Source organism: Dromiciops gliroides, chromosome 2, assembly GCF_019393635.1.
Source record: "Dromiciops gliroides isolate mDroGli1 chromosome 2, mDroGli1.pri, whole genome shotgun sequence".
NCBI lineage: Eukaryota > Metazoa > Chordata > Mammalia > Microbiotheria > Microbiotheriidae > Dromiciops > Dromiciops gliroides.
The window spans coordinates 248,511,914-248,525,473 of record NC_057862.1 but is presented as its reverse complement, the minus strand read 5'-3'; the positions used below and the strand labels follow the sequence as shown (position 1 = coordinate 248,525,473).

The following is a 13,560-nucleotide window of genomic DNA, read 5'->3' as shown; positions in this document are numbered from 1 at the left end:
CTCAGCACAACATTCCAGTAGTGATCTGATCAGACCAATAGACCCGAAAGACAAACAGCTCTTGTGAGAGAACTCAGAAGGTATTGCATCCAAAAAGCAGCCCGGAGTGAAACAAAGTTGGCAAATGAAAGACCAACTTGCTAAAGTTGGAGGTGGATACACATTTTTTTCTGTACTGGCTGGTGGTGAGGGATGCCATGAAGTTGGCATAGGCTTTGCAATCAAATCTAATTTAATCAACAAGCTTGTATGCTTCCTAAAACAAATGATTCATGACAATGAATGGTTCATGACAATGTGGTTGCCACTTGCAGAAAAATGTGATGCCACCATCATCAGTGCATATGTTCCCACCATGATGAGCCCTGATGAGGTTAAAAAAAATGTTATGCAAACCTGAGGACCCTTTTCATTAATATTCCAAAAGAGGAAAGCTTGTAATTCTGGGTGATTTTGATGGTAGAAGAGGCATCATGGCAGGGAATCCTTGCAAGGAATGGAGTTGAAAATAGCAACTGTGGGGAAGCTAGGTGGCGCAGTGGATAGAGCACTGGCCCTGGAGTCAGGAGTACCTGAGTTCAAATCTGGCCTCAGACACTTAACACTTACTAGCTGTGTGACCCTGGGCAAGTCACTTAACCCCAATTGCCTCACTAAAAACAAAACAAAACAAAACACAGAAAATAGCAACTGCAATGGTCACTTATTGGTGAAGACTTGAACATCTCATGACTTTCTCATAACTAATACCATGTCTTCTGTTGACCTAAAGGCAACAAAACTTCATAGCAAACATTAACATTTAATAGACTATGTCATTGTAAGGAGAAGAGACATACAGGATGGGAATAAGAAAGGTGATGTGTGGTGCAGAATTCTGACCTGATAATAGAGGTCTATCCTTTCCAAGCTAAACATTTACATTCAACAAAGGCAGCAGCCCTAAGGCAAGATGACTATCAGAAGACTCAGGGTCAACAGATTAGATAATTTTTCCTTTTGTTGTTGCTTACTTGGAGGGAAATCTGAGCCAACAAATAGCTGGCAACAGTGAAGCAGAAAAGGAGTGGGTAACTTTTAGAGATTTAGTGTACAGCACCACATTTTCTCATCTGAGCTAGAACACTCACAAACATCAGGATGTTTCATGAAACTTGATGAAACTGATGGGGAAATTCAGAAGCTGTGAAAAATGAGGACTCCACAGAGTTTGCCAGCAAGATAGGTTGTCCATTTCTAAGGTAGCATTTAACTCCATCAAAAGAAAAGTGCAAGCAAAGCTTAGAGAGATTCTTGGCTCAGTAAGAAGTCAGCTGAGATTCAGTTTTACACTAACATTAACAATTCAAAGTGCTTCTACAATGTCCTAAAGGCTATTTATGGGCCAATGATCAGTACATCTCAACTATTCACTTCCTCCAGTAGATGCTCTGCTTATTAGTAATTTGAAAAATATGTCACTCTAAGAGTATTAATTATAAAGGTATTATTTATAGACTGTCTAAATATTATGTGACTATTAGCATCCTATTACCCTCTTTCTGGTATTCAGTAGCATTTTTATAAAAGTAACCATTTTGTACTTTTCTTTGGATGTAACTTCATTGACTCACCATGGCCAAAGTATTCACCAGCAATTAACCAGTCTACTAATGATGTCGCATCTCTGTTCTTAGCTAGTCTTGTCTTTGGAAAGCAGATATTATCATTCTGGGATTTTACTTGAAACCTTTTCAGTATGATAGAACCTTCAAGGGACACTTCTATGCCACAAGGAGGTAGCAGAATAGGACTATTTTGTGGCCTAATTATTGACACTTGAAAACAAAATGATACCATGCAGTTGGATGAGTAACCTTTCAAATTAGTCCATCAATATTGAAAAGAAGAAAAAGTCTGAAAGACATAGTTTCTGCGAAATTGATAATCAGTTTCTTAATTATGGCTAGCAAATAATAAATTTAGGTCAGTGGTTCTCTCAGAAACCAAAGAGAATCCCTCCCCACCTACCTGAGAGAATTGAATATTGTTTTTTTTTAATTATTATTGGATGCTTTGAACTGAATTAATTGGAAAATCCATTGGAAAAGGGGGTATCCCTGAGGGTGGAAATAAACTCTTATTGGTTAATAATCAATGGTGGGGGGCGGAGCTAAGTGGCGCAGTGGATAGAGCACTGACCCTGGATTCAGGAGGACCTGAGTTCAAATCCGACCTCAGACACTTGACACTTACTAGATGTGTGACCCTGGGCAAGTCACTTAACCCTCATTGCCCCACAAAAAATAAAAAATAATTAAAATAAAATAAAATAATCAATAGAGGGGGAGGAGAGCTAGGTGGCGCAGTGGATAGAGTACCAGCCCCGGAGTTAGGAGTACCTATAAGTTCAAATCCGGCCTCACACACTTGACACTTACTAGCTGTGTGACCCTGGGCACTTAACCCCAATTGCCTCACCAAAAAATAATAATAATCAATAGGGGTGGATATATTAATGTGGAGGTGGGCAAAAAATCTTCAGCTCCTCTTCCTGAGAATGTGACTTGATCATGAGACTTGGCTACCCCCAGAAATCTGGGCAAAAGAATCCATCTCTACCCAGACTACTGTGGTTGGTTTTCCCCTTCATAAGTTAGGTAACCCTAAATTCTAATGGAAGATTCCAAGGACAGGAGCTTATTTCCTAAGGTCAAGATCTCGCCTACTCTGAATTCTGTTTGTAAGGTCTTCTGCTTGGGTGGGGTCCCACCCGAGAAATAGAGGCATATACCCAGAGGATTTGGGCAATCTCATCTATCACAATGTCCTTCAGAGACTGACTGAAATCAGCCTATAGGGGCTAATTTCTGAAGGAGGAAATAGGAAGGGAAAACCTTAATCCCAATTTAATAATTGGTTATTAATATAAGAGAAAAATAATTATTTCTCTCAATATGTATCTCTTAGACATTGTCAAGTTAAGTCAATAATCACATTTTATTAAACACCTTCTACATGGTAGGCACTGTGCTAAATGCTGTAGATGAACAATTGTTTGTAGATGAACTCTGTAGATGAACAATGATATTGGTCAAAATTGAGGAGGATAAAGATAGAATGGATCACATTTAAGAAACTATGCCTTGATTTTAATGATTCCAAATAGATTTCCTCTGTAAAAGTACATATCTTTAATACATATGTTCTCCTGGTGAAACTTTATGGCTTTGACTCATGGAACACCATGATTTCTAGAATACTAGAATACTAAAGTAAAGGAAACTCACATAGTATGCATTAATAGGTGGCACCATGCTTCCAACAATGATTTGCATGAGACAAGTAATGTAAAAGATTTTATTGAGAACATGTGTGACTGAAAAAGGATATGGGCCAAGAATTAGAGACGACTGCATGCCAACCCATGTGGCACATTTATAGCATGAGAAGAGAAAGAGCTTCAGGGCTTTGGGTTAATCCTTAATTGAAGATTTTGGGGACATAAACAATAATTGTTCAAGATAAGAAGGCATTAGTAACAGTAATGAAATTGTGAATCTACTAAAATATCGCCCAAAACAATCGTATATTTTGTTCTCTGTTCCAGCATGTTCTGATGTATTTTTTGCATCTCATTTCTATCATTTAATAATCTAGTTATTGCTCCAAAATCCATTTCATCTGAAATTTGATGGCCATGTCAACTATGACTACCACAAAGCCATTGACAAAATTGTTGAACAAAATACTCAAAGATAGATCCCTGTGGTATTCCATTCAAGACCTTTATTAAGGTTGATATTGCAAATTTATCTAAACTCATATAGTAGAAATAGTGTTGAATTTAGAGTCATGTGACCTCATTTTGAATATAACTTAGACATTTTCTAGTCATATGTTCATAAGCAAGCTCCTTAATCTCCTTGAAGTTTGCTTTGCTCATATGAAAAGTGATAAAATAACACTTGTACTACCTACCTTAAAAGGTTGTAAGGAAAATGCTTTGCAAACTGGTTATGTGGATTTTTTGAATCATTAGCATAAATATGCTAATTGAATCCAAGGAAACTGATGAGGCCCCCCAAATCAGAGTGTTTTAAGAGAAAATAGAAGTGTGCCCAGGACTGAGCCCTGGAGTATGACCATACACCATAACTAGCAATCAAGATTTGAGTAAAAATTCAGTAAAGAAGATGGGAAAGGAACACACAAGTAGGTAAAGAACCAAGAAGGAACAGTGTCAGGAACATCCATGGAGGTAAGGAGTGAAAGGTGAGACCTGAAAGAAGGCCATTGGATTTAGCAATTTAGAAATTGCTTAGAGTAATCTTTGAGAACCATTTTGGTAGTAAGTTGGAAGCCCAGTTAAAAGGGGTTAAGAAGTGAGGACGATTGTTGTTGTTTGTAATGAATTGGATTTAAGTGAGGAAAGGCTGTGCAAAGTCACCAGCCTCACTTTCTCCTCCAGAGTCATCTGGGTCTAGTGGCAAGATACATTATGAGGATGACTGGAGATGGTTTCAGATATTTTAAAGCAATTGAGATTAAGTGACTTGCCCTGGGTCATACAGCTAGTAAGTGTCTGAGGTGAGATTTTAACCTAGGTCCTCCCAACTTCAGGACCAGTGCTCTATCCACTGCACCACCTAGCTGCTCCAAAGTGGCTAGGAAACTAGAAGTGAGGAAGAAATGAGAAAGGGAAGGCCTGTTACCTCCTCCTCATTTTCCATTTCCCAGGGCCATAATCTTGGAATCATCCTTGTCCCTCTCTCCTTTGATGCCGTGGCCAATCAGTTTCCAAATCCTTTTGATTCTATCTCCACATCTCTTGCATCTGTCCCCTTTATTTCCATGGTTATTTTATGATTTGAGTCCTTTAAAACTCTTTGCCTGAACTACTGTAGGTGCTCTCTTAACTGGTCTCCTTGCCTCTGATATTTCTACCTTTCCATCCATACTCCTCAGAGAAACCAAAATAATCTTTTTACACCATACCCATACCCCATTCAAAAAATTGCAGAGGTTCCTTAGGATAAAACTCCCCAGCCTAGAGCAGCTATGGCCCTCAGTAATCTGGCTCCAACCTTCCTTTCCAGGCTTCCTTCCCATTATTCACTTTATTTACTCCATGAAAAATTGGAGTGTCCTACACACTTAACAAGATGCATCTTGTCACTGTGCATTCTCACTAAGAAATCTCCCCCAACCCCAAGCCAGGAATAGCATGACTTCTTTTCTTCCCTCACTGTTAAGCTCCTCAGTTTTTAGTGTTGACATCCCCTTTAAAATACATTGTGGGGGCAGCTAGTGGATAAAGCACTGGCCCTGGATTCAGGAGGACCTGAGTTCAAATCTGACTTCAGACACTTGACACTTACTAGCTGTGTGACCTTGGGCAAGTCACTTAACCCTCATTGTCCCACAAACAAACAAACAAAAACCACATTGTGACTACCTATTTGTGTACATTTTATATGCTGTTGTTGTTTAGTCATTTCAGGGTCCAGCTCTTCATGACCCCATTTGGAGATTTCTTGGTAAAGATGCTGGAGTGGTTTGTTATTTCCTTCTCCACCTCATTTTACAGATGAGGAAACTGAGGTAAACAGGGTTAAATGACTTGCCCAGGGTCACACAGCTAGTAAGTGTTTGAGACCAGATTTGAATTCAGGTCTTTCTGATTCCAGGACCAAAGCTCCATCTACTGATCCACCCAGCTGCCTACGTTTTATATACAGCAAAATATAAACACCTCAAAGGCAAAAGCTTTGTTATTGTTTCTCTTTCATTCCTAATACGTAGCATAGAGCCTTGGCAAAAAATATATATTAATTTATAAATGTTTGCATTGAATAGACTAAAGGAAGTATTCCCACACTGGAGTCTTCTCTTTTGTTCTTTAACTACCTCAGGTGTCCCAATGTGCTATTTTTGCTACCATTACCATTATAGTGACCAATCTGTCTCTTTTTCTGGTTATGTGAATTTTTACATTTTATGCTCTTATTGGTGACCTGTTGTAGCCTGCTTATATTCACTGTGTATCTATATATCTATCTTAGCTCTGTGGAAAATTTGCCATTTTTATCATATATTATCACAAGAAAAATATTATTATTAGAAGCATGGATGTTTAAAGCTATGTAAAATGTGAAAATCATGAAAATAATATATTATCTCCCTATTGTAATCTAGGCTAGTGTTTTCCTCTCATTTAATTTCAAGCCTAGACTATTATTCATCTGTGGTATTTTTCATATATATATATATATATATATGTATATATATATGTATATATATATGTATATATATATGTATATATATATGTATATATATATGTATATATATATGTATATATATATGTATATATATATGTATATATATATATATGAACCCAAACTTGCTTAACCAGAAACCTCATGTCATAATCCCAGCAATATTCATTTTTCATCCATTTTTTTCCAGTGTGAATGGATAGATCAACCTCCCATTACCCTGAATTTCAATTAAATGAATTCCCAATATTCTTGATCTAGTTGTAATTAATGTGTTGTCATTTCTGAATATAAACATTAGTAGAACCTTGTTATTTATTGTAAATTCATGTTTTAGATCTTGTGCATCATCTTCTTTGATATTGGTGACCACTATTGGCATCCAAATATCCACTTATTTCCTATTATCAACCTATTAATTGATGCCAGTATTTAGTGGATAGCTAAAAAAAAATGCTTTAGAGTGATGTCTAATTTATCTACTATGAGTATAAATAATGTGTGATGCATGTGTGCATGAGACAACCTCCAATCCTAAGCATGTCTATATCTTGTGTGTATGTTGTTCTTTTTAAAAATATTTTGTTGTATTATTAATATATTTGGCCTGTTTTATTTCTAGGCATGAATATGAAGTTTCCCTTCGAGAAATGATAGAATCAGCAAAAATAAACCAAGCAGACCTTCTTAAAAGGATAAGACAGGTGAGAAAATCAGCATTATGTTTCTAGTGAAGGATATAAAAATTGTCCAAAATTAATGTATATATTTGTGATACCTTAAAATAAGGGATACTTGAATTTTTGAAAACTAATAAAAGTCATGAGCAGTCACAATTTGGGAAAAATTACATTAAAAATTATTTTATTATTTTCCAGTTACATATTACATATAAGGATAGTTTTCAACATTTGTTTACACTGGATTTTTAGTTCCAAATTTTTCTTTTCTCCCCCCCTACCTTCCCTCCCTCCTCCCCAAGATGGAAAGCAGTCTTATATAAGTTGTATATGTACAGTCACATCAAACATATTTCTATATTAGTCATCTTGTGAAGGAAGATTCAGAACAAAAAGGAAAAACCTCGAACAAGAAGGAAAAAAGTCTAAAAATAGAAACAGTATGATTCAATCTGCATTCATAATTCACAGTTCTTTTGTCTGGATGTTGAGAATATTTTCGATCATGAGTTCTTTGAAACTGTTTTGGACTGTTGCAGTCCTGAGAAGAGCCAAGTCTATCCCTATTGTTCATCACAAAATATTGCTGTTACTGTGTAAAATATTGTCCTGGTTCTGCTCCTCCCAGTCAGCATCAGTTCATGTAAGTCCTTCCAGGGTTCTCTGAATTCCTCTTGCTCATCACTTCTTACAGCACAATAGTATTCCATTACATTCATATACCACAATTTGTTTAGACATTCCCCTATTGATGGGCATTCCCTCGATTTCTAATTCTTTGCCATCACAAAGACAGCTGCTATAAATATTTTTGTACATGTGGGTCCTTTTCCCTTTTCAATGGTCTCTTTGGGATACATACCCAGCAGTGGTACCACTGGGTCAAAGGGTATGAACAGTCCCATGGCCCTTTGGGCATAGTTCCAAATTGCTCTTCAGAATGGTTGGATCAGTTCACAGCTCCACCAACAATGCATTAGTTTTTCAATTTTCCCACAGCTTCTCCAACATTTATTATTTTCTTTTTTTGTCATATTAGCCAATCTGATAGATGTGAGGTGTTACCTCAAAGTTGCTTTAATTTGCATTTCTCTAATCAATAGTGATTTAGAGCATTTTTTTATATGGCAATAGATAGCTTTGACTTCTTCATCAGAAAACTGCCTGTTCATATCCTTTGACCATTTCTCAATTGGGGAATGACTTGGATTCTTGTAAATTTGATTTAGTTCTTGATATATTTTAGAAATAAGACCTTTATCAGAAATGCTGGCTGTAAAAATTGTTTCCCAGTTTTCTGCCTCCCTTCTAATTTTGGCTGCATAGCTTCTGTTTGTACAAAAGGTTTTTAATTTAATGTAATCAAAGTCTTCCATCTTGCTTTTCATAATATCCTCTATCTCTTGTTTGGACATAAATTGTTTTCCTCTCCATAGATCTGAGAGGTAAACAATTCCTTCCTTTCCTAATTTATCTATGGTATCACCCTTTACGTCTAAATCTTGAACCTATTTTGACCTTATTTTTGTATAAGGTGTAAGATATTGCTCTGTTCCTAGGTTCTGCCATACTATCTTCCAGTATTCCCAGCAGTTTTTGTCAAATACTGAGTTCCTATCCCAGAAGTGGGAGTCTTTGGGTTTATCAAATAGTTGATTACTATAGTTATTTACAACTTTGTCTCCTGTGCTTAACCTATTCCATTGATCTACCACTCTATTTCTTAGTCAGTACCACATAGTTTGTTTGTTTGTCTTTGGTGAGGCAATTGGGGTTAAGTGACTTGCCCAGGGTCACACAGCTAGTAAGTGTTAAGTGTCTGAGGCCAGATTTGAGCTCAGGTCCTTTTGAATCCAGGGCCATTGCTCTATCCACTGCACCATCTAGCTGCCGTTAGTACCACATAGTTTTGATGACTGCCACTTTATAGTATAGCTTCAAATTTGGTATGGCTAACCCACCTTTCTGTGCATTTTTTCCTATTAATTCCCTTGATATACTTGACTTTTTGTTTTTCCAGATGAATTTTGTTATTATTTTTTCTAGCTCTGGAAAATAATTTTTGGTAGTCTGATTGGTATGGTACTGAATAGGTAAATTAATTTAAGTAGAATTGTCATTTTTATTATATTAGCTCAACCTATCCATGAGTAATTGATATTTTTCCAATTACATAGATCTGATTTCATTTGTGTGAAAAGTGTTTTGTAATTGTGTTCATAGAGTTCCTGGGTTTGTCTTGGCAGGTAGACTCCCAAGTATTTTATATTTTCTACCATTACTTTAAATGAAATTTCTCTTTCTATCTCTTGCTGCTGAGCTTTGTTGGTCATGTAGAGAAATACTGATGATTTATGTGGGTTTATTTTCTATCCTGCAACTTTGCTAAAGTTGTTAATTGTTTCAAGCAGTTTTTAGTTGATTCTTTAGGATTCTCTAAGTATACCATCATATCATCTGCAAAGAGTGAACATTTTGTTTCTTTATTTCCTATTCTAATTCCTTTAATTCCTTTTTCTTCTCTTATTGCTATAGCTAACATTTCTAATACAATATTAAATAATAGAGGTGATAAGACACATCTCTCTTTTACCCCTGATCTTATTGGGAATATCTCTAACTTATCCCCATTACATATGATGTTTGCTGATGGTTTTAGGTAGATACTGCTTATTATTTTAAGGAAAGCATCACCTATTTCTATGCTCTCTAGTGTTATTGATAGGAATGAGTGTTGTATTTTGTCAAATGCTTTCTCTGCATCTATTGAGATAATCATATGATTTTGGTTAGTTTTGTTGTTGATGTGGTTGATTATATTAATAGTTTTTCAATGTTGAACCAGCCTTGCATTCTGGGTATAAATCCCATCTGGTCATAGTGTATTATCCTGGTGATCACTTACTGCAATCTCCTTGCTAGTATTTTATTTAAAAATTATGCATCAATATTCATTAGGAAATTTTCTTTCTCTGTTTTGGCTCTGCCTGGTTTAGGTATCGACACCATATTTGTGTCATAAAAGGAATTTGGTAGAACTCCTTCTTCGCCTATTTTTACAAATAGTTTGTATAGTATTGGAATTAATTGTTCTTTAAATGTTTGGTAGAATTCACTTGTAAACCCATCTGGCCCTGGAGATTTTTTCTTAGGGAGTTCATTGATGACTTGTTCAATTTCTTTTTCTGAAATGGGCCTATTTAAGGATTTTATTTCCTCTTCAGTTAACTTAGGCAATTTGTATTTTTGTAAATATTCATCCATTTCATTTAGATTATCGAATTTATTGGCATACAGTTGGGCAAAATAGCTCCTAATTATTGCTTTAATTTCCACTTCATTGGTGGTGAAATCACCCCTTCATTTTTGATACTGGTAATTTGGCTTTCTTCTTTCTTTTTTTAAATCAAATTAACCAAAGGCTTATGTATTTTGTTGTGTTTTTTTTCATAGAACCAGCTCGTAGTTTTATTGATTAGTTCTATAGGTTTCTTGCTTTCAATTTTATTAATTTCTCCTTTGATTTTCAGGATTTCTAATTTAGTTTTTAGTTGGGGATTTTTAATTTGTTCTTTTACTAGCTTTTTCAGCTGCATGCTCAATTCATTGATCTCCTCTATCTCTCTTTTATTCAGGTAAACATTTAGAGATATAATATTTCCCTTAAGCTCTGCTTTGGCTGCATCCCATAGATTTTGGTGTGTTGTCTCATTCATGACATTCTCTTGGATGAAGTTATTGATTGTTTCTATGATTTGTTGTTTGACCCACTCATTCTTTAGGATGAAATTGTTTAGTTTCCAATTAATTTTCAGTCTACCTTTCCATGCCTCTTTATTACATGTAATTTTATTGCATCATGATCTGAGAAGGATGCATTTACTATTTCTCCCTTTCTACATTTGACTATAAGGTTTTTTTGACCTAATACATGGTCAATTTTTGAGTATGTGCCATGTACTGCTGAGAAAAAGTTCTATTCCTTTCTATCCCCATTCAGTTTTCTCCAGATGTCTATCATATCTAACTTTTCTTATATTCTATTCACCTCTTTAACTTCTTTCTTATTTATTTTGCAGTTAGATTTATCTAATTCTGAGAGGGGAAGATTCGGATCCCCTACTACTATAGCTTTGCTATTTCCTCCCGTAACTCATTTAACTTCTCCCCTAAGAATGTGGATGCTATACCACTTGGTGCATACATGTTTAGTATTAATATTACTTAATTATCTATAGTACCTTTTAGCAAGATGTAGTTTCCTTCCTTATCTCTTTTAATTAGATCTATTTTTGCTTTTTTGCTATTTTTGCTGAGATAAGAATTGCTACCCCTGCTTTTTTGACAGCTGAAGCATAATATATTTTGCCCCAACCTTGTATCTTTATTCTGTGTCTGTATCTCTGCTTCAAATGTGCTTCTTGTAAACAACATATTGAAGGATTTTGATTTTTAATCCACTCTGCTATTAGCTTCCATTTCATGGGAGAGTTCATCCCATTCACATTCACCATTACAATTATTAACTGTTTATTTCCCTCCATCTTCTTTTCCTCTTTGTTTGTTCTCTTTTTTCCCTTCTTTCACCCTATTCCACTTGACCAGTATTTTGCTTCTGACCACTGCCTCCCTCAATCTGCCCTCCGTTTTATCAGCTGCCCTTCTTTTTCTTGCCCCTTTCCCCCCGACTTGTGCCCTCCCTTCTATCAATACCACCCTTATTCCCCTTCCCTTTTTTTTCCTTAAAGAGTAGGCTAAGTTTCTTTATACAAATGGGAGTGTATTTTATTCCCTCCCTGAACCAAATCTAATAAGAGTAAGGTTGCAATAATGCCCACCCCTCTCTTCTTTCTCTCTATTGTAATGGGTTCTTTTTGTGCGTCTTTATATGATATAATTAACCCCATTCCACCTCCCCCTTCCTCTTCTCCCCCTAGTCTTCTTTTATTCTTCCCCTTAAGTTTCTTTATATCATCACATCAAAGTTGATTTAATAACAATACCTTAGCCGAGATACAGATCCCAAGAGTTAAAAGTATTATCCTCCCTCATAAGGACCCAAGCAATTTAACATTATTGCCTCTTTATATTTCTCTAGAGTCTTGTATTTGGAGATCAAATTTTCTGTTCAGTTCTGGTCTTTTTCTCAGGAAGCCTTGGAAGTCCCCTAATTCATTGAAAGCCCATCTTTTCCTATGAAAGAGAATGGTCAGTTTTGCTGGGTAGTTGAAGTGAATTTGGGCTTATTAAAGTCAGAAGAACTTCTGCCTTTTCTGGGCCAGTGCTGACATCATATGGCAATATATAGCTTTGACTTCTTCATCAGGAAACTGCATGTACATATATAAAAATATATTCAGTATCTACATAGTGTTAACAAATGCATACAAAATAGTTAAATATAAGGTAGATTGAGAGGGGCACCACTAGCAGTTGGGGTGGGAAATGTTTCATGCAGGTCATGTTTGAGATACATCTTAAAGGAAGAGAGAGAACATCTATTAGGTAGATGTAAAGGGAAGGTCACTCCAGGCATTTGAGATGGCCACTAAAGGCACAGAAATGGGAGACTGAATGCCATATGTGAGGAACAGAAAGTCAATTTAATTGCATAAAAGAGTGTGTAAGGGACAGCTAGGTGGCATAGTGGATAAAGCACTGGCCTTGGATTCAGGAGGACCTGAGTTCAAATCCAGCCTCAGACATTTGACACTTAACTAGCTGTGTGACCCTGGGCAAGTCACTTAACCCTCATTGCCCTGCAAAACAAAAAACAAAACAAAACAAAACAAAGAGTGTGATAGAAAATGTGTCCAGTGTGAATGGCAAGGTAGATTGTGGAAAATTCTTAAAACAGAAAAGTTTATATTTTATTCTAGAGACAACAGGAATTTCTCTAATTTATTTAATAGCAGAATCACATAGGAAGATCTAAACATAAGGAAAATCGCTTTGGGGGCAAAAAGTGTGGAGGAGAATCTAAAGTGATATAAAGATTAAGACAGGGAGATTAGCAAACTGTTGCAAAGATGTGAGAGGTGAAGAGAACCTGTTCAGGTGATTCTTTGAGTAGACAAAGAGGGATATATTCAAGAAATGTGGAGAGAGAGATGGCAATATTTGGCAACTGATTGGATGTGGAGGAAGGAGAGTGGGAAATTAAGTATAACACTCAGATTATTAATCTAGGATACTGGAAGGATAGTGGTATCTCTGACAGAAATGCTGAAGTTTGGAAGAAGAGAAGATTTGGGGGAAAAGAGAATACAATCCGTTTTGGACATGTTGAGTTGAAATGCCTGCAGAACAACATGAACTACCTGCAAGTGTTGTCCCAATGACATCATTGTCATTGGGGAAAACACTGAAGAATAGGAGGAAAGACAGATTGCCATTGGGACAACGCTTGTAGGTAATTCATGTCTCAAATTACTTCATCATTCTTTGTAAAGTGTCAGATGCTCCTGAGAAGCATTAGGGCATATATCCAAACTGGTAAAATCCAGCTAGAGAGATGCAACATTCATCTCCTTGTCTTCCTCTCCACTGGGAACCTGGTCCGAGACACTTTGGATGTCAGATAGTTTGGGCCAATTTGAATTCTTTCTGTACATATATATCTT

General features: G+C 36.2%; 1 protein-coding gene across 1 annotated transcript in view; it reads left to right on the top strand.

The window, feature by feature from the left end:
- Positions 1-13,560, top strand: part of CCDC175 (coiled-coil domain containing 175) — an 82,144-nt gene that overhangs the window by 15,507 nt on the left and 53,077 nt on the right. Inside the window, exon 3 of the mRNA XM_043980628.1 lies at positions 6,880-6,961. Within this exon, the coding sequence (XP_043836563.1) occupies positions 6,880-6,961 (82 nt within the window). The remainder of the gene's footprint in view (positions 1-6,879; positions 6,962-13,560) is intronic.